At 49.1% G+C, this 27,396-nt stretch overlaps 1 protein-coding gene across 1 annotated transcript in view; it reads right to left on the bottom strand.

The window, feature by feature from the left end:
- The window catches only part of STRN4 (striatin 4), a 563,587-nt gene that overhangs the window by 175,893 nt on the left and 360,298 nt on the right, over positions 1-27,396 (bottom strand). Inside the window, exon 13 of the mRNA XM_069644583.1 lies at positions 20,461-20,628. Within this exon, the coding sequence (XP_069500684.1) occupies positions 20,461-20,628 (168 nt within the window). The remainder of the gene's footprint in view (positions 1-20,460; positions 20,629-27,396) is intronic.

The raw sequence follows: 27,396 nt of genomic DNA, 5'->3' as shown, positions 1-27,396 counted from the left end.
GAGATGTAGAAACTTAAATCTCTCCTAGGATCCAACCTATGGAGCCTCTCCTCTTCCTTACCAGGACGTGGAGGATAGAATGCCGGAAGATTTACCTTCTGGCTCAGATGGAATTCCGACACAACCTTCGGAAGAAAGAAAGGCCGTACCCTAAGGACAACCCTGTCCTTACGGAACACAGTGATGGGTGGTTCGGCGTAAAGTGCCTGCAACTCATTCACTCTGCGTGCGGAAGTAAATCGCAACTTAAAATACAGTTTTAAAGGACAACAGTCTCAATGGACAAGAATGTAAGGGCTCAAACGGAGCTCCCATCAGGAACTTTAAAACCAAATTCAAATCCCATTCCAGCACCTGGAAAGGAAACACAGTTAGCCCCTTCAGGAACTGAGAAATCAAAGGAATCTTAAAATAAGAACACTCCTCAGACGAGCGCTTAAATATGGACAGCACCGCCAGGTAACCCTTAATAGTACACTTAATTGCAGGCCCGTGTGGGCTAAAGAAAGCAAAAAAGACAAAACCAAACGAATAAAACATTGGAAAGGATCCACATTCTGTACCCTGCACCAGTCGCAGAACTTCTTCCAACGGCAACGGTACAGGGATTTTGTTGCAGGCCTTCTGGCCGAAAGCAACACCTCCATCACGTCTTCAGGGAGGTCCCAATCCTTATATCTCAGCCTTTCAGATACCAAGCCTGAAGGCTGGGAGACTGGACCTCTGGATGAAGAACTCGACCCCCCCTCCTGTGAGAGCAGATTGCCTCGGTAGGGAAGACGGCGTGGAGGGGAGATGGACATGTCTAGACTGTCCAGGTACCACGCTCTCCTGGCCCATGCCAGAGCAATGAGGATCATTCGGGAACCGAACCTCCGTAACCTCTGCAACACTTGCGGAATGACGGGGACTGGAGGAAGCGCGTACAGCAGTGGTAAGGACCACTCCACTATGAACGCGTCCCCTAAGGCTCCTCTTGGAGGAAATTCCCGCAAGCAGAATCTTTCACACTTCCTGTTGACACTGGTGGCAAAGAGATCCACTTGTGGGGTCCCCCAAAGGGCGAAGATCTCCAAAAGAACTTCCTGAGCCAGCTCCCACTCGTGAGAGACCGTGCTCTGCCTGGTCAGAGCATCCACCACCTTTTTTCGTCTCCGACCAGATGAACTGCCGAGATCGAAATTTCTTGCTGGATGGCCCAGAACCAGAGCTGCATTGCCTCTGCACAGTGGGAGAGAGTCTGCCCCCCCCCCTTTTTTGTTGAGGTAGTGCATGGCCACTATATTGTCCATCAGAATCAGGACATTCTTCCCCCTCACAGACGGCAGCCTGACGGCCCTCAGCACCAACAGATTGATGTGGAGTCTGGACTCCGACGGAGGCCAACGACCGCTGACTGTCAAATCGTTGGCATGAGCTCCCCATCCCGTGAAGGATGCGTCCGTCACAATCGTCACTCCCGGTAAAGGTTGCCAAAACTGAGCCCCTCTGAATAGATTTCCTTCGACGGCCCACCACAGAAGGTCCTGGGCGACCAAGTGAGACTCTGAACAGGGTCCAACATCCTGCCGGAGAACTGCTACCACTGCATCTCGAGTGCCCACTGTAGAGATCTCATCCGCAGCTTAGCTTCTGGCACCAGTAGAATGCAGGATGCCATGAGGCCGAGCTATCTCAAGAACTCGAACGGCGGAAGACTGGGCATGTTGAAATTTGTCCACCAGCTGCAGAATGTGGTGAGCCCTCACCTGCGGAGGCGAACACTGCCCCAGGGATGTGTCGAGCACTGCTCAGATGTACTGGAGCCGCTCGGTAGGTGTCAAGTGGGACTTCAAGTTGACGGAGAAGCCCAGCCTGTGAAGGGAGTGGCAGGTGACTGACAGATGATCCAGGACTAGCTTGGGAGAGCGCGCCCTTATCAACCAATCGTCCAGGTAGGGGTAGACGTGAATCCCCCTTTCCTGAGATACGCTACCACCACCATTAGCTTGGTGAAGACCCTCGGGCGGAAGTCCATCCGAAGCAGCAGGACCCAAAATTGAAAATGCGAGTCGCCAACCGCAGGTACTTCCTGTGCTTGGGATGAATCGGCACATGAAAGTAAGCATCCTTGAGGTTGAGAGACACCAACCAGTCCTGAAGTTGAAGGGCCTGGAGGACTTGAGAGGAACCATCTTGAACTTGTCCTTCCTGAGGACCTTTTTCAAACCACGCAAGTCTATGATGGGTCTCATCCCCTGTCTTTTTTGGGGATAAAAAAATGGGCAATACCATCCCTTGTTCCTCTCCGCTACAGGCACCAGTTCTACGGCGCCTGGACGCTTCAAAGAGAGCTTCCCCGGTGGATTCTCGTGAGGCCTCTGCCGGAAAGGAAGACAGTAGCCGTGGGCTATGATCTCCCGAACCCACATATCTGAAGTAATGGCACACCATTCTACAAGCTGCTGCGCCAGCCTTCCCCCAACCGGCGAACCATGGGACATGGCCTCATGACTGAATGGGAGCGGCTGCGGCAGTGCCTGAAGGCAAAGAGGCAACTGCCTGAATAGCTTTGACACCTCGAGTACCTTGTTTTCCACCTCTGGTACTCCTACGTTGGCCCCATTTGACTGGCAGCTCCCCTAAATCTACCAAAGGAAGAGTAGTATCGCAAGGAACCTCCCTTCCATTGCTGTCCCCAAGGACGAAAAGGCGGAGGTCGACGTACTGTAGCGCTCAACGACTTTGCTGCAGCTTTGGAGGTCTGCAACCTCTTAAGGCTCTCGTCAGCCTTGCGGCCAAAAAGATGGACACCATCAAAGGGCATGTTGAGAAGCATGTTGACTGTACATCAGGAGCAAACCCCTACTTCTGCAACTTAGCAAATCTGCGCATCACGGTGCTCGCAGCCATGGATCGGCTGACACAGTCTGCCACGTCCAGACCCGACTGAACGGATTCACACATGGCATCCTTACCATCCTGAACGAGGGCCAAGAAAAACATCCCGTTCCTCCCCTTCGGGAATATGTTCAGTTGCCAAAGATACACAATTCCACAGAGTGTGCGTGAAATTTGCAAGGGCACAAACAGAGTTGGCTGCTTTTAAAGCCATACCCCCCAGAAGAAAATACCTTCTTTGCCCAACCGTCAAAGCGTTTGTCGTCCCTATCAGAAGGGATTGAAGGGTACGCCGCCTGCTTTGGACGTGCCGTAGCCACCTGTACCACCAAATGCTCCGGAGTGGGGTGCGTGGACATATAGCAGGGGTTGCCACTGGCTGGACAGTATTTTTTCAGCAACAACTAATTTCCCGTCGGAAGACTCTCTGGAGCAGTCCAAGCCGCCGCCACCCTTCTTTGTAAGGCCATATGAAATGCCAACACCGGGTCAGTGGGTGGACCTTGGTCAACGATATCCGTCAGGTCATCCTGCAAAGAATCCGGAGGTGGAGCAGATCACCCCAAGTACTCTGTCACCTCGACATAAGACGCCTGTACGAAGACTCGGCGTGTGTACCAGGCTCAGGCCTGCCAAACTCCACCTCCGGGGAGGTGTCCAGACCACTGGGTCATGCAAGGATTGATGCAGGTCTACCATCTGGCTATGACCAGACAACAGTTAGTCAGGAACCTCATGAGGAACAACCCCCTCAACCTCTGACCCTTCATCCACCTCTGAGATATAATCCAAAGGCTGGAATAAATCCCTGGATGAGGGCAAAGAAAAAAGGCTCAAACACAGGCCTAACTGATTTACTCAGGGCCTTCCTCGGAGTTTCCACTGTCCTCCGGGGTACCTCCACAAAAGGCGTAGACTGAATCGGCGTCGAGCAAGGTGCCGATGACCGTCAACGGCTTTGAGGCCAGAGCCCCGAGCGAGTCCTTAGACGGCCTCTGCGCCGATGACTTCCTCGTAGCCTCGAGAGAGTCCTTCGACTGACATGGCGCCGACGCCTTCTTAGAAGGCCTCACAAGCTCCAACAGTCTCGATGGCGTCGATAACCGGGACCTGGAGCGGGCATGGCTAGAGCGTTCTACCTTGTCCGATCGGGACCTCAACGGCTCCCGAGGATCACGCCGACCGCCCGAGCCCAAAAGCGTGCGAGCTGTGGCCCTAGCGCGTCGCTTGCCGGCTTCTCTCAAAGGCGCGGACGGAACGCAGCCCTGCAATTCGAAAATCGCCATCATCTCCTTACGAAATGCCTCCCATTCCGCCAGAGATTAATGCTTGTTGGGACAAGCTACCCGCAGTCTGGCGGAGTCCGAGGACGGGGAAGGCGACTGCTGACTGCGCTTCCGCAAGTGCCTAGAAGAGGCAGAGGAATGGCGGGAACCACTCCGGGACAGAGACCCCCTGGACTTACGCCGACATGGAGTCACCCCTCGAATCGTCAGTCGAAAGCCCAGCAGATTTCGACTTACAGGGTTTGGAAACCCTACCTACAGAGCTTCTTCGGCTCCCGCAAGGCTTTCGACGTCAGAGTGGCATTCAGTCATCGGTAGCATGGTCCTCACCAAGGCACCACAGGCAGACGTCAGGCGGGTCCGTAAGCAACATCTTGGAACCGCAGCCGCGGCACTTCTTGAAGCCCCGACCTCGGGGTAGAAGAAGAAGACATAATTCTCACAAGAACTGATTCAACAGTAGAAGAACCGAGGCGCGCCGAGATTCCGAAGCGAACACGTTTGCGGAAAAAACGGAACTGAGGCTACGGGCATCGTGCGTCCTACATATAACATCAGGTGATGTCGGCCATCGGAGGTTCGAGGGGCGTATGGACACAGAACATTTTCCGAAGCAGCACAGCTGTGGACATTACCGGTCATAGATGTGGAATGCGTCGGAGGACACAATCCCTTCGAAAAAATGGTTCCAGCTGGCTTCTGTTCCTGTACAGCTCTGCAGAGCCTGGTGTTCCTGGGCCTCAGTCGTGGGGACGAGAGGGAGGACGTCTCGAGACTCCTGCACTGCAATGGGAAGGTCAACGGCAGCAATGGCCAAACTTCAATTCAGCGGCACTTCGCGGTTTCAGCTCCTCGCGTCTACATCAAATAGCAACACAGCGGTTCTCGGATACCACTGGTCTTTCCTCGCATCTGGGGTTGGGCACTCTGTTGAGGTGGCTCAGGCTTGGTCAGTCCTGTTGCAGGGGAGTCCGAGGATCTTCCTGGCGCTTGGTTCCGACTTAAGAGATCCACTCGGTTTGGAGTTCCTCTCCCTGGCACTTCAGTTCCAGCAGCAGAAGTACAGCCAGCTCTGAGAGAATGTCCAAATAAGTTCACTTTGGGGTTGATTGGTCCCACCAACCCAAGGGGAGAAGTCGTCCTTGCAGGGCTTATCTAGTCGAGGTGAATTCAAAGCTTCAGCACAGCAGCAGGGCTTCACCGGGTAAACCAATGGTCCAGGAGTTGCAGCAGGTGTCTCTTCCAAGTTCTTTGGATTCCTTCGTCCGGTGGTCGACTTGCCTTTGTTAGGGAGAATTCCCAGAAATGTGCTCATTTCCCTTCACCTTAGAGAGCCCCAGCAACTTTGCTGGATTTTGAGGACTTGTTTTTTCCCCTGGAGGAAGGGTGAGCCTTTTTCCCCACCCTCTCAGGTATTTTGATGTGCGTTTTACTCTTGTGTTCTTTGGTTATGGAGTTTTAGATAACCCCATAGGCATCATCTTTTTATTGTTGTGTCACAGCAACTTTAGTGCAGTGGCATAGGGGTGTCCTTTGGACTCCAAGGTTTAAATACCTTCTTTGGGATGAACTACTGTTCCCCAGAGAATGTAAAGTTAAATTGACTTTACTAGTCTTTAAATTCATAGATCCAGCACAAACTCTCTTACTAGAGAGTGCTGGAGGGGTTACTTAGTATCTCCTATGTCTAAACACTCTTGTAGCTGTCAAAATCTACCCTTTCCAATTGAAATGGCTGGTGGCAGTGGTTTTATAAATCGGGGCCGCCATGTTTTTCAACATGGCGCCCAAGACCTCTCTGTAAAAACAGACACCAGTCATCTTTTTTCGCTGTCTTTGTGGAAAGGTCCTTCTGGTGTAGTGCCAAACCAGGTTTGGTCCCTTTGTTCGACCGGCAGTTTACGCTCCCCTGAAAAAGGAGCCAAATAGCACTTCAATACTATTCAATGGGAATATAAGGCATAGGTTTGTACAAAGGGTTATAAAACACTTTTAGGTAATGCAAAGGTTCAATGTACCAGGAGAGTCAATTTGATTCAATTGGCTAGGCCAAAGTCAATAGACTAGTGTTCTTAGATAGGATAGCACAGTTCTGGTACAAATGGAGAAGTCTTTGTAAAGGTCTTTAGAAGTAGTTTTGACAAAGAACGATATGTCGGGTCACAAGCTGATTAGGCCTGCGAGTTGGGAAAGTTTCATAAACTTCCACCGCAAGAGTTGGGATCCCTCAACCATATGACAGTACCTTTAAGTGAAGCAAAAAGATGCAGCCAAAGACGTTGGTTCCTGGCATGCCCTGCAGGTCTTGCTGTTCCGGAGCCTCAGTTGTGGGGACAAGAGGGAGGACGGCGGGGGAACGTGATCGTCTGAGTAAACAAAATGGTGTCACTTCAGTTCAAGTAGCTGTGGCTTCCAAACCAAACTGGTGTCCCCCCCCCCCCTGGTTAATTTTAACCAGCTCCGAGAATGGTATCCAGGCGTTTGCTGCGTTGATTGGTCCCACCAACTCAAAGGGAGAAGCTGTCCTTGAAGGAGCTTCTCTGTCGATTGGCGATCTGGCAATTCGGGGCTGAAACAGGGCTTCACCGGGCAAACCAACAGTCCAGTGGTTGCAGCAGCCGTTTTCTTCCAGCTCGTCTTTGGTTCTTTCATTCCAGTGGTAGACTGCCTTCCAGTCCTGGAGACTCGCCTTTTAAACAGTTTTCTCCCTTTCATTCCAGCCTAGCTGCCATTCACTCAGCAGCGTGGCTGTTCTTGCCGGACAGTCAGCCAGCCAATTACGCCAGAGTACATTTGGTCTCCTAGGAGACTAAGCACAGGGCGTTTCAGGCACCTCCCTCGCGTCTGAGGGTGGGAATGAACTCAGAGGCGGTCTTCACTCCTGAAGCCCACCAAAGGCTCACGAACAAAGGGACCAACCCTGGTTTGGCGTGAGGAGTTCAACCCAAGAAGGACCTTTCCACAAAGAAACAGCAAAACATGATGACCGTTGTCTGTTTTAACAGAGGGGTCTTGGGTGCCATATTGGAAAACATGGCTACCCCGATTTTTAGCTACTGGTTTTCGCGGTCAGGAAAAATCATGGTAGTTGGTTATAAAAATCACTGCCACCAGCCATTTCCATAGAAAAGGGTAACATTTGACTGTTACAAGAGTGTTTAGACATAGGGGATGCTAGGCAACCCCTCCAGCACTCTATACGAAGATAGGGTGTGCTGGGTCTATGAATTTAAAAAGACTAGTAAAGGAAATGTAACATTACATTCTCTGGGATACAGTAGTCTGTCACAGAGAATGCATTTAAACCTTGGGGAGTCTAAAGGACACCCCTGTGCCACTGCACTAAAGGTGCTGTGTAGCAAAAATATGATACCTTATGGGGTTTGCTATAAATCCATAGTCAAAGAAAACGAGAGTAAAACGCACATCAAAAAGTTGCTGGGGGTCTCTAAGGTAAAGGGACATGAGCACATTGCTGAGAACTCTCCCCAACACTCGTCTCCCCAAAACTAAGGGACAGGAGGATTTAATCCACCCGTGGACGAATCTCCTTACGCCAGGCGGTCAAATATTCTGGAAAGACCATCAGCATTTTGGCGATTCCACCCAGACCTGTGTTCAATGGTAAAATCAAACCCTTGGAGGCTGATTGACCATCTCAATAGTTGTGGGTTCGCCCCTTTCATCTGCATTAACCATCTCAAGGTTTGGTGGTCAGTCTGAATACAAACGTAGATCCATACAAGTATGGTCTAAACTTCTTCAGTGACCAAACAATAGCAAAAAACATTCCCTTTCAATGGTTGCCCACCTTGTTCCTTGAGCTCCCTGCTAATGAAGCAGATGGGGTGCTCCCTACCCTTCTCATCCAGCTGACTCAAAACTGCACCTATACCTGTATTGGAGGCATCTGTCTGCACAATGGTTTGGCTATAGTCAGTAGCTCTTGTGAGTGGAGCATGACAAAGGGCTTTCTTATGTCCTTCAAATGCCTCACTGCAATCCTTATTCCATCTGACCTTTTTTAGGAGGTTTGGGTGAGTAGACTACATTTAAGGGAGAAGCTATGGACCCATAGTTTTCAATGAAGTTCTTATAATAACCAGTGAGACCTAAGAAGGCTCTCACTTGGTTTTGAGTAGTAGGGGTGGCCCAGTCTTGTACAGCTTGTACTTTGCTAGGCAATGGCCTTATTTCACCACCTCCTACCTCATGTCTAAGGTAGGCCACTTTACTCTGACCAATTTGACATTTACTTGCTTTTATGGTCAGATGAGCCAGCAAAACATATCCTAAGTGGTGAATATGTTATTTCCAAGTAGGGCTGAACACTGCAATGTCATCCAAGTATGCCATGCAGAAGTCCTCCATCCCATTCAGAACTTGATTAACCATCCTTTGGAATGTTGCATGTGCATTCTTTAGTCCAAAAGGCATTACCTTAAACTGGTAGAGGCCTGCTGGAGTTGAAGATGCAGTTTTCTCCTTGGCATGGTCTGTCAGGGCTATTTGCCAATAGCCTGACGTTAGGTCAAATGTACTGAGGTACTTGGCTGAACCACGACTATCCACCAGATCATCTGTCCTAGGTAAAGGATGGGCATCAGTCTTTGTGACTGCATTAAGAGCTCTATATCCCACATAGAATCTCAACTCCTTGGATCCTGCCTTTGGTACTAGCACAACTAGACTAGACCATGGACTTGTAGTGGCCTCTATTACCCCGAGATCAAGCATCTTGTTGACCCCTAACCTTTATGTAGGTTCTTACATTATCTGACATCCTGTAACTTCTGCTTTTAACAGGTAAATCGTCACCAGTGAGAATATCACGCTGGCGTCAAGCCTGGTGATAGTGAAAACAGTGAAGCAAACTGATTTAACAGAAACCTGCACTCCTGTTCAGTGTCAGATTAGAAGAGATTAACTCCTATTTTCTCATCTAAAGGCTGTTCTCCGAGTATGTCAGGTAGAGGTTCACTATCCTCCTCCTCTTGAGGTGAAGCTAGAAGCAAAGCTCTTACTTCTGGTCTTGAGGCATAAGCTTTTAGACTGTTGGTGTGAAAGACTCTGGGAGCCTCCTTAGGATTGCCTAAATCCACCAGATAGTTGACCTCTCCAAGTTCCCCCCACAAGGGTCCTATCTATTTGTCCTGTAAGGCCCTCTGACTTGTAGGAACCATAACTAAAACTAGCTGGTCTTGAATAAATTCAACCATGTTGGCCTTCTGGTCATACCAATGCTTCAGCAGAGCCTGACCTGCTTTTAAGTTATGACGTCATGTGTGTCATTCTCCTCTGGAGACCTAACACATAGTCAGTGACTCACTGGCTTGGGGGAAGGAGCACTCTCCAACCCCTCTTAAATTAGGGCCAATTGACCTCCAACTGGATGACCATAGAGAAGCTCAAAGGGACTAAATCCAACTCCCTCCTGAGGGACTTCTACTGTCATGCCTTCACTTTGCTTATAGAGAAGGTCCCACTTTCTTCTAAGGGGTTCCACTAAAGCACCCATCATGCTCTTCATAGTACGGTTAAACCTCTCTACCAATCCATTCGTCTGAGTCACTCCACAGTTCTTCCACATGGCCTGCATGTAGTGGGACATAAAATTAGATCCCCGGTCAGATGACCTCCTTAGGAAAACCTACTATGGTAAAAATACCAAGTAGGGCCTTAGCAACAGCCTGAGCTGTAACAGTCCTCATTGGTATGGCTTCAGGATACCTAGTAGCATGGTCTACTAAAACCAATATAAATCTGTTGCCTGAAGAGGTTGGAGGGTGTAAGGGACCGACCATGTCAATTCCTACCCTTCCACCACTGGGAGAGGCATCAAGGGTGCCACATTCTTGGCTCTATTCTTGCCAGATGTCTGACAAGTGTGACAGCTCCTACAGAATTTATCTACATCAGACCCCAACTTAGGCCAGTAGAAATGAAGAGAAAGCCTTTCCTTGGTCTTCTTGAAACTCAAGTGATCAGCCAAAGGAATCTCATGGGCTAACTTTAAAAACGGTTTGCTTTCCAGAGACACTATAAGTCTTCCGTAGTCACCTTGAATAGACTCAGTAGGTTCACTGTAGAAGAGGCAATCTTCCCAGTACAACCTATGCTTCCCTGGCTCTTGCCCTTCCAGCTGGGAAGCTGCCTGTTGGCGATGACCTTCAAGAGTAGGACACTCTCTGACCTCTGCCCTACCGGGGCCACCTTCTGCCAGTAAAGACTGCAGTTCAGTATGGTCTTTAGGCTCCAGATCTCCAACAGGGGCAAGGTTTTCTTCCAGCGCCGATTACTCAGCAGCTGATTCAACCTTTCCTGGTTGGTTCTCCCACTCAGCTTCAGCTGGTGGAGTAGTCACATGTGTTACTTTGGACAGTCTCGGTGATGCCCTGGTTGGTAGCACAAGAGTGCTTTCTGGTTTCTTCGACACCTTGGGTTTCCCCTTTGGCTCTTTCTTTTTTGAAATTGCAGTCACTAACTCCTGTGGGCTGGGCGTTACAGTTTCCTCTACAACAACCTCTGGAGAAACATCTAATGTACTCTCCCTGGCGCTCCTTGTCTGCTCCCGTTTCCTTTTGCTCGGAGGCCTGGGGGTGCTTGATACAACTCCTAGAGTTTTTAAGTCATTCCCCAACAGGACTCTCCCAGGGCACCTCACTCTGCACACTAACAGGTATATTTACAGTCATGTCATTGCACTGGATAAGAGCTGGTAATTGTGGAAGCATTTGAACAGGGTCCCCAGCAAGCTTAGTGAGGTATTTGGGTGCCTTAGCAACAGCCTCTACCTTGAAAAAAGGTGCATCAACTTCAGTAATGCTGGCCCCAGTGTCTCTAATGACGGGGGTCTCCTGACCGTTGACAAGAACACTGTCTTTATAACACTCTTTAGAATTGTCTGGGATGGAATTAAAGACATCTAAATTCTGTTGCTCCCACAGACCCAGGGACATTGTTTCCACTTACCATTTGTACTTCTTCCTCTGGGGAGAAGGCTAATGAGAGTGTGGATCCATGAACGTTTACCTTTGCATCTGGGATCCCCTTTCACATGGTCAGTAGATCCACAAGCATAACATTTTCCAAATGTTTTGACAAATGAGGGTTTCTGCTGACCTCCCTCTGGTTTGGCACCAGAGGTTTCACTAGCCTGATTCGGTTTCCCTGGTGGCTTACCCTTAGGTTTGTGGCCCTCTTTTGGATGGGAGGTATTAGAATTCTCTTTTGTATCTTTCTTCTGCTGTTTCCCCTCATCCTTCTTCTGAGTTGCCCCAGATTCCTTGTGAGTAGCCCCGTTGGCAACCCACAAGTCAGCAGCCTTTGCTAACTTCTTTGGAGTCAGCCACATGTTTTATCAGCTCAAGAGAGCAGGCATCAAAAATAGATTCCAACACAAATAGTTCTCATTCCTTCAAAGGTGGTAACCCTGTAACCATTTACCCAAACGTCTAAGTTTCTCATAAATTCATACACCCAGGTAGCCCAAGGGGTACCATCATGCATTTGAGGGTCCTAAACCTATTAAGGTACTTGGAAGGAGTTTTGCTAAATGTAGCTATTGAAGCTAGCTTAACATTTTCATACTCTAATCTTTCACGTTCTCCCACCTCCATTACAGCATCAGTGGCAACCTGGGGGAGCCTAGACAAAAGCCAAGGAATCAACCGATTCCCTGTGAGACCCGGAATCCCATGATTGTATTCAAAAGCAGCCAGCCATTTGAAAATATCAAGTTTCAAATCATACATACGCACTGCTTCTTAGGGCAGGCAACGCCCCTCGAGATTGCAAGACCTAGAGGACTCTGGGAGGGAAACCTTTTCAGGAGACAATCTTCATTTCAAGAACATGTTCCATTTCCAATTCCCCTAGTTTGATATCCTGATGTTTGGCTTCAGCTTGAGCTTGCAACCTTTTAAATTCCAATTCCAGTCTCATTTCCTCAAGAGACACATTCTGGACTCAGTGATGGACCTTGTGGGGTACCAGTGGACATAAGTTGAGGTAAAAGGGCCTGCTGAGGCAAAGAGGGGCTCCCTTCCTGGGACTCCTCTTTCTCCTCTAACTCTTCTAAGACAGAGTTAAACTCTTAATTATCATCCTCATACATTTCCAAATTTTCTGGATTAGTAGGAGTTACAGGCATACTATCCAAACCTTTGTGATCTAACAACCTTGTAATTAGTTCATTTTTCTTTCCTTTAACAGAGATCCCTCAACCTACACATTTCTTTCAGTTCTGTTAAAATTATCAGGGCTTCCTGTTTGAAGTTATCCATACTTGGCATGTAACAATTGCTGTTCTAGCGGAGCTTAGCCTTGTGAAGGTTTTAGTTGAACAAAAAGCAAATACTCAATGTAACAACTCTACAATAGATCCTCACCGCCTGCTACCAATGTTAGGCAAGATTGTGTGCAGTACCCTTTGGGAGACTACAGCAACCTTGTCCTCCTGGCAATAGGTAACCCAACCTTTGGTCTAAGTCTGTACTACACAGGTTAGTAGTGTGGCTGAGCAGCCATGCTCATCACAAGAGGGGACGATATGAGCAGTAGGGCTCTTAGACAGAGATTCACAATGACAAGTATACAAATAAACTTACACTCAAGGTTTCTTCATTGAACAATTATTAATTTATTTAACAGTCCGTTGTATAAGCCTTCATCAGAAGGGAGCAACACATGTAACAGTTCAAAATATACTTCAAAACACACTTAGTTTCTCTAATCAGATGATACCCATTTGGGATGGCACACAGACACTTCCTACACCCTCAGGTGACAATTAGCTAGGACACTGTGGACATTGATTTATCACTGGTACATTTGCACCAAACTCAGTATTGCTCTAAAGGTTAGACTGGGGAAAAAAACAAAGGTTAACAAATAATTCATAAACTGGCAAGTACTTTTTGAACCCTCCAATGCAAAGTAAATTTAACCCTTTTCTGGGGAAAAGGTAAAGCACAGAGTTAGGGCAGAAGAGTCTCAGGGAGCCAGAACAGCCAATGTTAGTTGAGCAAATTCTAGGGGAGCCGAAGATCTTCTTTGCAGGCAAGTACAAGTAAAAATCTTGCACAATGTTTTTAGAAAAGTTTGTAGAAATAAAATCACTTGAAGGGCCACAAGCTGGGAGGCTTGTGAGGAGTAAACCTACAAGCAACTCTACAATGGGAACCAAGACAAGTCTAAACTGAGAACAAGTTAGGCTACTCAAAAAGAGGTAAATCCTTTTAGGTTCAGTTACTTTGGATAGAAGAAATAGTTCCAGCTGGCATTTGTTCCTGTACAGCTGTGCAGATCCAGGTGTTCCTGGGCCTCAGTCATGGGGACAAGAGGGAGGACGTCTAGGGACTCCTGCACTGCAATGGGAAGGTCAGCCGGAGCAATGGGCAAACTTCAATTCAGTGGCACTTCGCGGTTTCAGCTCCTCGCGTCTACAGCAAATAACAGCGGTTCTCGGATACCACTTCAGACTTTCCTCGCATCCGGGGTCCAGCACTCTCTTGAGGTGGCTCAGGCTTGGTCAGTCCTGCTTTAGGGAAGTCTGGAGGATCTTCCTGGCGCTTGGGTCTGACTTAAAAGCGATCCACTCGGTTTGGTGTTTCTCTCCCTGGCACTTCAATTGCAGCAGCAGTGGAAGTACAGCCAGCACTGAGAGTATGTCCAAACCAGTTCACTTTGGGGTTGATTGGTCCCACCAACCCAAGGGGAGAAGTCGTCCTTGCAGGGCTTCTCTAGTCTAGGTGATTTTGGATCTTCAGAACAGCAGCGGGGCTTCACCGAGCAAACCAATGGTTCAGAAGTTGCAGCAGGCATCTCTTCCAAGTAGTTCTTCAGATTCCTTCATCCAGTGGTCGACTCTGCCTTTCAAGCCAAAAAGGCTTGTCTTTTATCCAGGTTTCTCCCATTCATTCCAGCATAGCTGTCAATCACACAGCAGGGTGTCTGTCCTCCACGGACAGCAAGCCGGCCAATCACCTTTGGGTGCATTCCTGTAACCTAGGGGATTAAGCACAGGGAGTTTCGGGCACCTCTCACTTCCTGCCTCTGCTAGACATTCTGGAGCCAGAGGCGGGCTTCACTCCTGAATCCAGCCAAAGGCGAAATGAACAAAGACCAAACCTGGATTGGCGCGCAGAGAAAATCTCAAGGACCTTTCCACAAATAAATGGTGAAAAAAGACTGGGCGCCATTTTGACAAAGATGGCTCCTGTGTATACTTTACTGTAGCTACGAACGCAGCCCTGCAGTAAATGCACACCATGGTAGTTCAAACGAACCACTGCCACCAGCCATTCAATGAGAAAAGGGTAACAAAAAAATGTTACATGAGAAACTAGACCTAGGGGATACTAGGTAACACCTCCAGCACTCTTGTAAGATAGTGTGGGCTGGGTCTAGTAAGTTACAATGGTAAGTAAAGTCAATTTACTGCTCTGGGAAACAGTAGTTTATCCCAGAGAAGGTAGTTAAACCTTTGAGAAATCTGGAGGACTTCCCTGTGTCACTGCACTGAACGTGCAGTGTGACACAATGTAAAAGATGCCTATGGAGTTTGTCAGACTCCACAACCAAAAGAAACAGAGGTAAAATTCACATTAAAATACGCAAGTGGGAAAAAGGGTCTCACTCTCTCCAGGTTAAGAAAATCAAGTACTCAAAATCCAGCAACGTTGCTGGGGGTCTCTAAGGTGGAGGGAATTAGCAAATTTCTGAGAATTCTCCCCAACAGTTACAGGTAAATAACTTGTTTCTCATTACCTACCTTAGAAATGTTTTGCCATTCTGAAAAATATATGCAACCTCTTCCTTTCCTTAAACTACTATACATCATCATTCAACCAGAACACCGCTATAGCCCTGATAATTCGGCCTTGCTGTCCACATACAAACACTACCCCATGAACACCTCATCACCCTAATAAAACGCAGCTAGCTGAGCACATTCCGGCCAGCTGCTCACATAGGCGTTCCTGTGGCCTAACGCAGCCAGAACCCAGTCTGGGTGTCCACCCACCAGACTGCACACATCCAACTGATACCTTCAGCACCACACCTATCGCTAGGAAGCAGCCGTCATCCGACAACTACACCAGCTGCACACATCCGGTGCACCAACCATACGACATTATCTCTACTGACCTGACCTACAGTTCCCGAGGGCGTTCAACCTACCAGCACTTTGAGGTCATACCAATGGTGCTATATAAATGCCAAATAACAAAACATGCCATTCCAACAGTAGATGCAAGGGTATATTACTCACCCGTTATTTGGTTGTGCCGCTTCCCAAAAGTAATGCTGTTGGTTTCACTTCACTATTCCTTTTAGGATAAAATGTAGGATTGTCCCCAACTGGGTCTTGCTTCCCCTGACTTGCTGTTAGCCTGTCCAGAATAAGTCTGTCTCAGGTTTTACCTACCTAGTATAACTGAGTCATTCCTAAAGTGTAACACTGGGTGTTGGGGAGAATTCTCAAATGTGCCAATTCCTTTCTACCTTGGAGACCCCCAGCTCTTTTGCTGGACTTTAGGACTTTTAATTTCTAACCTGGAGAGAGCGAGACTTTTCCCACTCTCGTATTTATTCTGTGATTTGGACTGTTTCTTTTGACCTTGGAGTCTGGCATACTCCATAGGCATCTTTGCATTGTGACACTCCGCACCTCCAGTGCGGTGGCACAGGGAAATCTTAGATTTCCCAAAGGTTTAAATACCTTCTCTTGGTGAAACTACTGTTTCCAAGAGCAGTGAAGTGCAATTGGCTATTTACATTTTGTACGTTTCTAGATTTCTACTTGTAGGAGGAGGGCTGTTTGACCTTCGCCCCGAAGCTCATCTATTTGGGCCTTCAAGACGATGAGGGCAGTCTCAGTGCCATGTTGGGGGCGGAATCCCGATTGCGGTACTCCCAGGAGCTTGTGGTGTTCCAAGAATGTTTGGATTTGGGTACATGCAATCTTAGTAAGGATTTTTAACAGGAATGGGACTGTTATAGGTCGGTAGTTCGTGGGGATGAGGGGGTCAAGGGTTTGTTTTTTCAATTGTGGCAGTACCCAAGATTGTTTCAAGTTGGTCGGCACAGTGCCTGAGGCGAATGAGGCATTGACAAGTTTGGACATCAAGGGGGAAGAGTTCTCTAGCGGCATCTTTTATGAGTCGTGCAGGGCACATGTCGCCTTGACAGTTAGAGGGTTTAAGAGATAAAATGACTTTCTCAACCTCCAAGATGGACGTTCTGGTGAATCTGAATTGAATAGCTGGGTTTTGGTCTTTGGGAGGTGGGTTAGTGTTGACTTGGGGTGATTAAGTGAGGCTTTCTTGGTAACTATTTTCTTTTGGACAATGGCTACTTTGTTGGCTAGTGCATGTTGTATCTCAGTAACCACGTCTTGTCTTTTGTGCATGAATCTGGAATGGGAGTACGCAACTAATTCTTTGAGGATGGAGAACAGTTCCCTCATACTCGAGTTAGTCAGAGATTCTCTTGTTATATGAGTTGCGTTTGGCCAGGACGATTTCCTTTTTATAAAGCGAGGATATTTCTGTACGTTTTTTTATGGTATATTGATGGTGTTAGCCTCCAAGCGGATTCACAACTCCTCTTAAGTTGTCGTAGGTCCTTCAGTTCTGGAGTGAACCAATTATTGCAGTGGGATTTGGGTTTTACTTGGTCTAAGTTTTAACGGGGCAATGCTGTCTAGAGTGGTTAGCATGATTTTGGTGTATTCTTACACAAGCAGCTCCGGTTCTAGGTATTCCTCAAGTTGATATAGAGTGGGTAGGATAGTAGGAATCAGTCTACCCTTTGTGATACTCTTGGTTCCTAGTTGGACATTGTGGGGCAATAATGGAGACTGGCGGGAGTGGTCTGATGGTGGATAGTTCAAAGGTTACAATGTAACGATCTGTCCAGAATTGCGGGGAGATGGAAGAAATGGTGGCAGTACAATTGTACTCCGCTAACCAGTCAAGGATTCTCCCTTTGCTATGGGTAGGTTCTAGAATTTTTTGAGTTAAACCTAGTTCAGTGAGGGTGTTGGCCACAGTGCTGGCATGATTGTTTGATGGGTCATTATAGCCTTGATTAATATCCCCTAGAATGAGCAGTGAAGTAGATATTCTAAGATTGTTGATAGTAGGCTGCTAATATCTTCCTCGAATGATCCCACAGGGCCAGGGGGTCTGTAAAGGAGATAGTCAATGTCAGAGTTGTGAAGAGGAAGTTTGATTACGAGCACTTCACAAGAGTTGGAGACTAGAATGGAAATGGTTTTCACACTTAGGCTGATTTTGGCTATAATGGCAATGCCGCCACCTCGCATATTACTCCTGTCTTGTCTCAGAATGGTGTAACCATCTGGGATTGCTAGAGACAATAGAGGTCCTGCTGCATCGTGCAGCCAGGACTCCGACGGCGAGGAAGTCCAGTTTATTGGACAAAATAAGTTCACAGATGTCAGTAGCATGCGCAGTCAAGGATCTGGCGTTTATTAGTCCGCCTTTGAGAGGGGGGCGGGGGGGGCAGTATTGTGGGTTTAGTTTCTTTCGTTTTGGTAAAAGAGGTTTGTGGTATCAAGATTTTGCAGTTGACGGTAGATACTTTGACTATTGGTTCTTATGTTTGTAGCAGGGAGGGATCTTGTAAGTGGCTCATGGAGTCTGGTGAGTCTCGCTCTAAGTCTAGAATTCCTAGAGGGAATACTGCATGGAATGCTAGGAGGTCCACTAGTTAGATTGGGGTGGAGGCTAGAGTTATAAATACGAAAGTTATGTTATGTATGACTCTTGGTAGTTGGGTGGAGGCTATTGTCCGGTGTTTGGTAGGTAGTGAGCAGTAGGTATGATGGACCAGAGGCAGTGGGATAAGATGCTCATCGTGTGATCGTGCTAGAGCTATAGCTTTAGTTTGGGATAAACTTGTTATATGAGGGCTAGGATAGAGGTCGTCAAGGCTAGTGGATGGGCGTTCGGGGAGGCTAAATACGACTTAAGGTAGGTATGGGTTTGCTCTAGGCGCCATGTTGCTTGAGTCAGGAAAAGCTGGGTTGCATTCTAACCGAGAGATGCCAAGCAAGCCATGCTAAGCAAAAGTGCAATGTTGGGGGGTCTAACCTAGTCGACCAACAACCTAGTCGATAGGGTCAAGAGCTGAAGGCTAGGTCATATTCTGACCAGAGGCATACTGGATATGAATATTGGTCGGCATAAATCACAGAAAAGCACACATTTGGTGAATGGTAGAATAGTTTGTGTGCAGCCCGCAATATGTGCAGCTTATAGGTAACAAGTTAGCAGAATAGATAAGGTAGTCTGTCTATATAACGACTATGGTGACTAGTTACACTTGTGAAGCTGGTGAGGGGGGCGTTATGGACACGTACACATGAGTATTTGGCACCTGGTCTCATATTAAAGATTCAAGCATCACAAGATTGCATCAAATGACAGGAGATAATAGGTGTATGATTAAAACATTAGTCAGCATGCTGGTATAGACATGTGGCTTGTGTGCAAGCTCATACTGTGCATAATGTATATACAGCCAATAGGAGAATCACATAGGAGGTGGTGTGGCAGGTACTGGCATAAGAGGCATGTCTGAAACTCACAGTTCTAACAAACAGAACATAGCGGTAACTGTCGGGGAATCCTATAAATTATGGCCTATCCTATAAATTACCAAGTGACAGCTAGGCTACGAATGTGGGAGAAACCTGCATAAAAGGGGAGGTCTTTTGCTTGGAAGGCAGAGTCAACCACTGGAAGAAGAAATCCAAAGAAAAAATTGGCAGAGAGGTCTGCTGCAACTCCTGGACCGTTGGTTTGCCTGGTGAAGCCCTGCTGCTGTGCTGAAGCTCTGAATTCGCCTCGACTAGAGAAGCCCTGCAAGGACGAATTCTCCCCTTGGGTTGGTGGGACCAAATCAACCTCAAAGCAAACTTGTCTGGACATCCTCGCAGAGCTGGCTGTACTTCCATTGAACACCAGATCGAGTGCATAGTTTTTAAAATCGGACCCGAACTCCAGTAAGAACCTCCGGACTCCCATGAAGCAGGACGGATCAAGCCTGAGCCACCTCAACATAGTGTTTGTCCCCAGATGCGAGGAAAGTCCACTAATGTATCTGAGAATTGCGGTGGTGCGGTTTGCAAGAGAAGGCTACTGATCTGAAGTTTGGCCATTGCTGCTGCAGACTTTCCATTCCTAGTGCAGGAGTCCCCAGAGGTACTCCCTCTTGTCCCCACAACTGAGGCCAAGGGACACAGGATCTGCAGACCTACACAAGAACAGAAGCCAGCTGGAACCAGTTTTCTTCAACCCAAAGAAACTGTAAAACGAAGGGGATTTACCTCTTGTGGTGTAGCCTTGCTAGCTCTCAGTTCAAACTTGCCTTGTTGCCCTTGCAGAGTTGCTTGCAGCTTTGCACCTCACATGCCTCCAATCTTCAGCTCCCTAGTCTTTGCTCAATTAACATTGGCTGGCCAAGCTCCCTGAAAGACTCTTCTTACCTCAGACTTTGTGCTTTAACTATTCCCCAGGAAAGGGTTAATTTACTGCGCATTGGGGATTCAAAAGTACCTAACTGCTTAAGAATTTGTTGATCATTGCTTGCTCTCTAAAACATTTCCTTTGACATCTCACTCAGTATTGCTCTAAATGTGCCAGTGATAAATGAATGTCCATCGTGTCCTAGTTATGCACCTGAGGGTGTAGGAAGTGTCGCCTGTGTGCCAGCCCCAATGGGCATTAACTGATTTAGTGAAACATAGGGTGTAAAGAAGGCTTATTCAACTGGCTGTTTAATAATTGTTCAAATCAAGAAACCTTGTGTGTAAGTGTCTATTTGAATAACTGTCATTGTGAAACTGTTACAACCTTACAGCTCACATTGACCCCTCTTGAGATCGGCCTGGCTGCTCAGTCACTCTACCAACTTGTGTAGTACATGCTTATACCAAAGGTTGGGTTAACTATTGCCAAGAGGACAGGGCTGGTGCAGTCTCTGACAGGATACTGCATACAATCTTGCCTAACATTATTGAACCATAAGCTGTATGCGGATTTAGACCACAGATCCACATTTTACTAAAAGTTCATATTTAAATTATTCTTAACCACCTGTTGCATGGATATATAAAATACTTTGTGCTTCAACACAATAATCTAACTCTATTTCAGATGTTTGCTATGCATCAATTCATTCTCTGTTGTATGGCTTTATATAAAGAAATCCAGAAAAAAAATACAATGATCAGAGTGACCTAATCCCCATTACAGCTCACCCTTCACTGGGTTGTAGGTGCTCAAGCACGAAGGATTGGTGCCCACGTCCCAGATCTTCACTGTGCCATCAGCTGAGCAGGATGCAAGCCGTTGTCGACAGGAGCTGAATGCTAGGCCCCAAACACAATCTGTGTGCCCCTCAAGTACGTTGCTTAAGACACCAGGATCTGTACCAGACAAAAATGTTTCAAATAAACTTGACAGAACTAAATTAGGCTATGATTTCCCCACCTCCTGTAAAATATTAATTTTCATTAACTAGGAACACAAAAACCACCAGTAAACCGCATCCCATCCCAAAATGGCATTTGACCAAATTCAACTGTCCTTCAGGTCTCCAGTCATGAACATTAAGACCGTAGAATTCTTTTCAACAGACTAACACATGTTAAATTTGAAGTTTAAGCATTTGCCATAGAGGATACCTACATGCTGACTGTAGTTTAGGGTCTATTACCACATTAGAAGACTCAGGTTGATCGGTTGTAGGGGATATTGTGATCCAAGGTTTAATTTGGATTTAAATTCGCCCTCGTGAGGTACTTGGGATTGCTTCTTTTTGTTAAAAACTGCTTCATAGATGAAAAAGGAATTTATTAAATTTCTCTATCCACAGGATGTAGGAACACATACATATGAACAAGTTACTTTCTTACCTGGTAACGTTCTTTCGATGGGATGGTCCGACGACGTATTCCATATCTATGACATGTAATCACCACAGCTGTGCTGCTTCGGAAACTTTTCCGGCGTCTGCGTCGATGACGTCGATGCGCCGATGTCGAGGACCTCCTCCGACGTCCGACGTCATCCGATGTGATAAGTAGGACGCACGACGCCCGTAGCCTCAGTTGTAGTTTTTTCCCCCCAGAACGTGTGACATAAGTCAACTGCCAGTCAGACACAAAGCCTTGCTGAACGTAAGCTGCAATCGCAAAAGAAATTCTGCAGCAGGGAAGGCAGGGCGGGAGCGATATGGAATACGTCGTCGGACCATCCCATCGAAAGAACGTTACCAGGTAAGAAAGTAACTTGTTCTTCGAGGGGATTGGGTCCTCCGACGTATTCCATATCTATGACAGACTCCCAAAGCAGTACCAAAACAAGGAGGGGGGAAAGAATTTAGAAGCAAAATTTTAGAATAGCCAATCAAATAGCCGAGCAAAGGACCGCCTTGCCAAAGGCCAGATCCTGCCCTCTGATGGAATCGAGGGAATAATGCCGTACAAATGTATGTACTGAAGCCCAGGTGGCTGCATCACAGATGTTGCGAATAGGAACACCCCTCTGCAGGGCAGTAGATGCAGCCACACCCCTGGTAGAATGGGCCCGCAAGCCAGCCGGTGGGTCCTTACCCACCAAGCGGTAACACTCCGAGATGGCCAAAATAATCCAGCGGGACAAAGTCTGTTTCGTCACAGCTTGCCCCAAACGCTTTCCAGCGTAACCAATAAAGAGTTGATCGTCCACTCTGACCCGGGACATGCGTGAAACATAAAAGCTTAAAGCTCTCCTAGGATCAAGCCTATGGAGCCTCTCCTCTTCCTTACCAGGATGCGGAGGAGGATAGAATGCCGGAAGAACAACCTTCTGGGCTAAATGAAATTCCGTCACTACCTTCGGAAGAAAAGAAGGACGAACTCGAAGGACAACCCTGTCCTTGTGAAAAACAGTGAAGGGTGGCTTAACTGAAAGTGCCTGTAGTTCACTCACTCTGCGAGCGGAAGTAACCGCAACTAGAAACACAGTTTTCAGAGTTAACAGCCTCAAAGGGCAAGAATGTAAAGGCTCAAACGGAGCACCCATAGGAAACCTAAGAACAAGGTTTAAATCCCAACCGGGCACCAGGAAAGGTGACGGAGGAAACACATTAGTGAGCCCTTTCAGAAACTGTGAAATTAAAGGGATTTTAAAGTAAGAACACTCTTCAGACGAGCGCTTAAAGATGGACAGCGCCGCCAGGTAACCTTTAATGGTACCCACTTGCAAGCCCCTGTGGGCCAGAGAAAGCAAAAAAGGACAGAACCATGGGGATGTCACATGCAAAAGGATCCACATTCCGAACTCTGCACCAGTCGCAGAACTTACGCCAACGGCAACGGTACAGAGACTTCGTTGCTGGCCTACGGGCCGAAAGCAACACCTCCATCACGTCTTCAGGGAGGTCCCAATCCATATACCTCAACCTTTCAGAAGCCAAGCGTGAAGGTTGAGGGATCCGACCTCTGGATGGAGAACCTGACGCCCCTCCCATGAGAGCAGATCGTCTCGGTAGGGAAGACGACGTGGAGGGCAGATGGACAAGTCGAGAAGGTCCGGGTACCACATCCTCCGAGCCCACGCCGGAGCAATGAGGATCATCCGGGAACCGAACTTCCGTAACCTCCGCAGCACTTGCGGGATGACGGGGACTGGAGGAAACTCGTACAGCAGCGGGAATGACCACTCCACCACGAACGCGTCTGCCAAGGCTCCTTTCGGAGGAAATTCCCGCGAGCAAAACCTTTCGCACTTCCGGTTGACACTGGAGGCGAAGAGATCCACTTGAGGGGTCCCCCAAAGGGCGAAGATCTCCAAGAGAATCTCCTGAGCCAACTCCCACTCGTGAGAGATCGCGCTCTGCCTGCTCAGAGCGTCCGCCGTCACGTTTTCGTCTCCGGCCAGATGAACTGCCGAGATCGAAACTTCCTGCTGGATGGCCCAGAACCCGAGCTGCATCGCCTCCCTGCACAGAGGAAGTGACCCTGCCCCCCCCTTTTTGTTGAGGTAGTGCATGGCCACTGTGTTGTCCGTCAGGATCAGGACATTCTTTCCTCTCACAGTCGGCAGAAAAGCCTTCAGGGCTAGCCTGACGGCCCTCAGCTCCAACAGATTGATATGGAGTCTGGACTCCGACGGAGACCAACGACCGCTGACTGTCAGCCCGTTGGCATGAGCTCCCCATCCCGTGAGGGATGCATCCGTCACGATTGTCACCTCCGGCCAGGGAAGCCAAAATGGAGCCCCCTTCATCAAGTTGCCTTCGACGGCCCACCACAGAAGGTCCTGGGCGACCGAGAGCGGCACCTGAACCGGGTCCGACATCCTGCCGGAGGACTGCGACCATTGCGTCTTGAGTTCCCACTGCAAAGATCTCATTCGCAGGCGAGCCTCTGGCACCAGAAGAATGCAGGATGCCATGAGGCCGAGCAACCTCAAGAACTCGAACGCTGGGAGCGTCTGGGCCTGCTGAAACTTGTGCACCAACTGCTGAATGTGAAGAGCCCTCACCTGGGGAGGAAAACACTGCCCCAGGGAAGTGTCGAGCACTGCTCCGATGTACTGGAGCCTCTGTGTCTGCGTCAAATGGGACTTCTTTAAATTGAGGGAGAAGCCCAGCCTGTGAAGGGAGTGGCAGGTGACGGACAGATGATCCAGGACTTGCTCGGGAGAGCTCCCCCTGATCAACCAATCGTCCAGGTAGGGGTAGACGTGAATCCCCCCTTGCCTGAGATGCGCTGCCACCACCACCATGACCTTGGTGAAAACCCTCGGGGCGGAGGTCAATCCGAACGGCAGGACCCGAAACTGAAAGTGCGAGTCGCCAACCGCGAACCTCAGGTACTTCTTGTGCTTGGGATGGATCGGCACATGGAAGTAAGCATCCTTGGGGTCGAGTGACACCAACCAGTCCTGAAGCTGAAGGGCCTGGAGGACTTGAGAGAGAGTAACCATCTTGAACTTGTCCTTCCTGAGGAGTTTGTTCAAACCGCGCAAGTCCATGATGGGTCTCAATCCCCCGTCTTTCTTGGAAATCAAAAAATAAGGGGAATACCATCCCTTGTTCCTCTCCGCTACAGGCACCAGTTCTATAGCGCCCTTCTCCAGCAGGGCTTGAATTTCCTGCGCAAGGAGCGGATCCGGACACTTCAAAGAGAGGTTCCCCGGTGGATTGTCGCGAGGCCTGTGCCGAAAGGGAAGACAGTAGCCGTGGGTTATGATCTCCAGAACCCACACATCCGAAGTAATGGCTTGCCACTCTACAAGATGCTGCGCCAGCCTTCCCCCAACCGGCGAACCATGGGACCTGGCCTCATGACTGAGTAGGAGCGGCTGCGGCGTTACCGGAGGGCAAAGAGGCAACTGCCCGAGCGGCCCTGGTACCACGGGTACCCTGTCGTCCACCTCTGGTACCCCTGCGTTGGCCTCTTTGACTGCCAGCTCCCCTCGCTTTACTGAAGGACGAGTAATAGCGAAAGGAACCACCCCTCCACTGCTGTCCCCTAGGACGAAAAAGCGGAGGTTGGCGATCTGCAGCGCCCAACGACTTCGCTGCAGCTTTTGAGGTCTGCAACCTCTCAAGGCTCTCGTCAGCCTTGCTGCCAAAAAGGTGTTCACCGTCAAAGGGCATGTTGAGGAGCCGGGACTGCACATCAGGAGCAAACCCCGACTTCCGCAACCACGCAAACCTGCGTATCACGGTGCTCGCCGCCATGGACCTACTGACGCATTCAGCCAAGTCCAGACCCGACTGAACGGACTCACACATGGCATCCTTACCATCCTGGACCATAGCAAGGAAACCATCCCGTTCATCCCCTTCGGGAATATGTTCAGCCGCTAACGCAACACAGTTCCACAGAGTGTGCGTGAAACGTGACAAGGCACAAATGGAGTTGGCCGCCTGAAGCGCCATACCACCAGAAGAAAACACTTTCTTCGCCCAGCCATCAAAACGTTTGTCGTCCCTATCAGGAGGGATGGTAGGGTACGACGCCTGCTTTGCCGGGGCCGTGGCCGCCTGCACCACCAAACTTTCCGGAGTGGGGTGCCTGGTCAAGTAGCAGGGGTCGCTACTGGCCGGACGGTATTTACGCGACAAGGATCTGCCCACCGCCGGGAGACTCTCCGGAGCAGTCCAAGCCGCCGCCACCCTTCTCTGTAAAGCCATATGGAACGGCAGTACCGGGTCAGTTGGGGGACCAACATCAAGGATGTCCGTCAGATCATCCTGCACAAACTCCCCTGGGGGAGCAGACCATCCCAGATACTCAGACACCCTAGCCATAAGGCGCCGGTACGAGGAATCGGCATGGGAGCCAGGCTCAGGCCTACAAAATTCCACCTCCGGAGAGGTGTCCAGTCCACTGGCATCATGCAGTGACTGCCTCAAATCGTCAAACTGACTATGGCCCGAGACAATTTCATCTGGCACCTGACTAGGAACCAGGCCATCAGAATCCTCATCCGCCTCTGAAATATATTCCAGGTGGCGAAAAGGCACCCGAGAGTGCTTGCTCTTAACCAGAGCCTTCCTAGGGGGTACACCCGTGACACGGGGCACCTCCGACACGAAAGGCGTCGATGGCGTCGAGCGAATCGGCGCCGAGAAAACCGGCAACGGCGCCGAGAGGATCGGCGTCGAGGAAATCGGCGTCGACGTCAGATGCAGCGCCTCCAGTATCGGCGGCGTCGACACAGCCCTCGAAGCCGGAGCCCCGAGCGTGTCCCTCGACGACCTGATCGTCGACGGCATCGACGACTTCCTCGAAGCCGGAGCCTCGAGAAAGCCAGTCGACGCCCTCGACGCCTCAGACGTCGATGTCTTCCTCGAAGACTTCACAGGAGCACACGGTCTCGAACGCGTCGAGGACCGGGACCTGGAACGGGTACGGCGAGAACGAGCCTCCTTGTCCGAACGGGACCGCTCCCGTGACTCGTGCCGACCACTCTTGCGAGCGGTGTCTCTCGACCTCTCACGGCCGACCCCACTCAGGGGCGCGGACGGCTGAGTACCCTGCGACTCAAGAATTGCCAACATTTTCTTCCCGAAGGAAGCCCATTCCTCCGGCGTCGCACGGCTGGTGGGGTAACCGACGTGCCGTGCAGAATCCTCGGAAGAGGACCTGGAAGGCGACCGGTGACGGCGCTTCCGAGAATGCCTCGAAGAGGCTGAGGAGTGGCGAGACCCACTCCTAGAAGAAGACCGACGAGACTTCCGACGATGACGCGGAGAGTCACCCCTCGAATCATCCGTCGAAAGCCCCGCCGACTTCGACTTCCGGGGCTTGGACACCCGACCTACCGACAACTTCTTCTTACGTTCGCGTAAGGCTTTGGACGTGAGCGACTGGCAGTCGATACAGTCATCCGTGTCGTGGGCCTCCCCGAGGCACCAGAGGCAGGCGTCGTGCGAGTCAGTCACCGACATCTTGGACCCACACTCCCCGCACTTCTTAAAGCTAGGACGCGGGGTTGAGGACGAAGTGGAAGACATCGCCGAAGGAAATTCACAAACGAACAGGTTCGAAGAACCAGAAAACAGAACTCCAAAGAGTCGAGGCTTAGAACCGAGAAACACGAAGCAACACGTTCGCGGAAAAAACGGAACTGAGGCTACGGGCGTCGTGCGTCCTACTTATCACATCGGATGACGTCGGACGAGGTCCTCGACGTCGGCGCATCGACGTCATCGACGCAGGACGCAGACGCCGGAAAAGTTCCCGAAGCAGCACAGCTGTGGTGATTACATGTCATAGATATGGAATACGTCGGAGGACCCAATCCCCTCGAAATATGTATTTGTCGGATACTTGTGTTCGTTTTTCTTTGGAAGAATAGTATCCGGATGTTTCCAAAAGCTCTTAAAAATATAAATATTAATCTCCCATGTTATATCTTCTCTTCTGGTCTTTATATTATTTTTTATTTATTCTTTTGGATCCAGAGCGAAATGTTACCGCTTTCCATCTTTATTCTCGACGGGAGTCAGAAAAAGGGGGAAGGAAATCCGACGAGTTTCAGAGAAAATGTCTGCTCGTCTGGATTTTTTCCTGGTAACAAAGCCACAAAGAGCCTACCGGTTTCAGTGGCACAGACAAGGTAGGGGCCACATTCAACAGGGCTGGGCGGACACTTAACGTTTGCTGTGTCAACAGTCTGGTAGTTTAGGCTCA

The sequence above is a fragment of the Ambystoma mexicanum genome, chromosome 2p (genome assembly GCF_040938575.1).
Source record: "Ambystoma mexicanum isolate Mex_15411 chromosome 2p, UKY_AmexF1_1, whole genome shotgun sequence".
Taxonomy (NCBI): Eukaryota; Metazoa; Chordata; class Amphibia; order Caudata; family Ambystomatidae; genus Ambystoma; species Ambystoma mexicanum.
The sequence above is the reverse complement of the archived record's forward strand: the minus strand, read 5'-3'. Positions and strand labels throughout refer to the sequence as shown.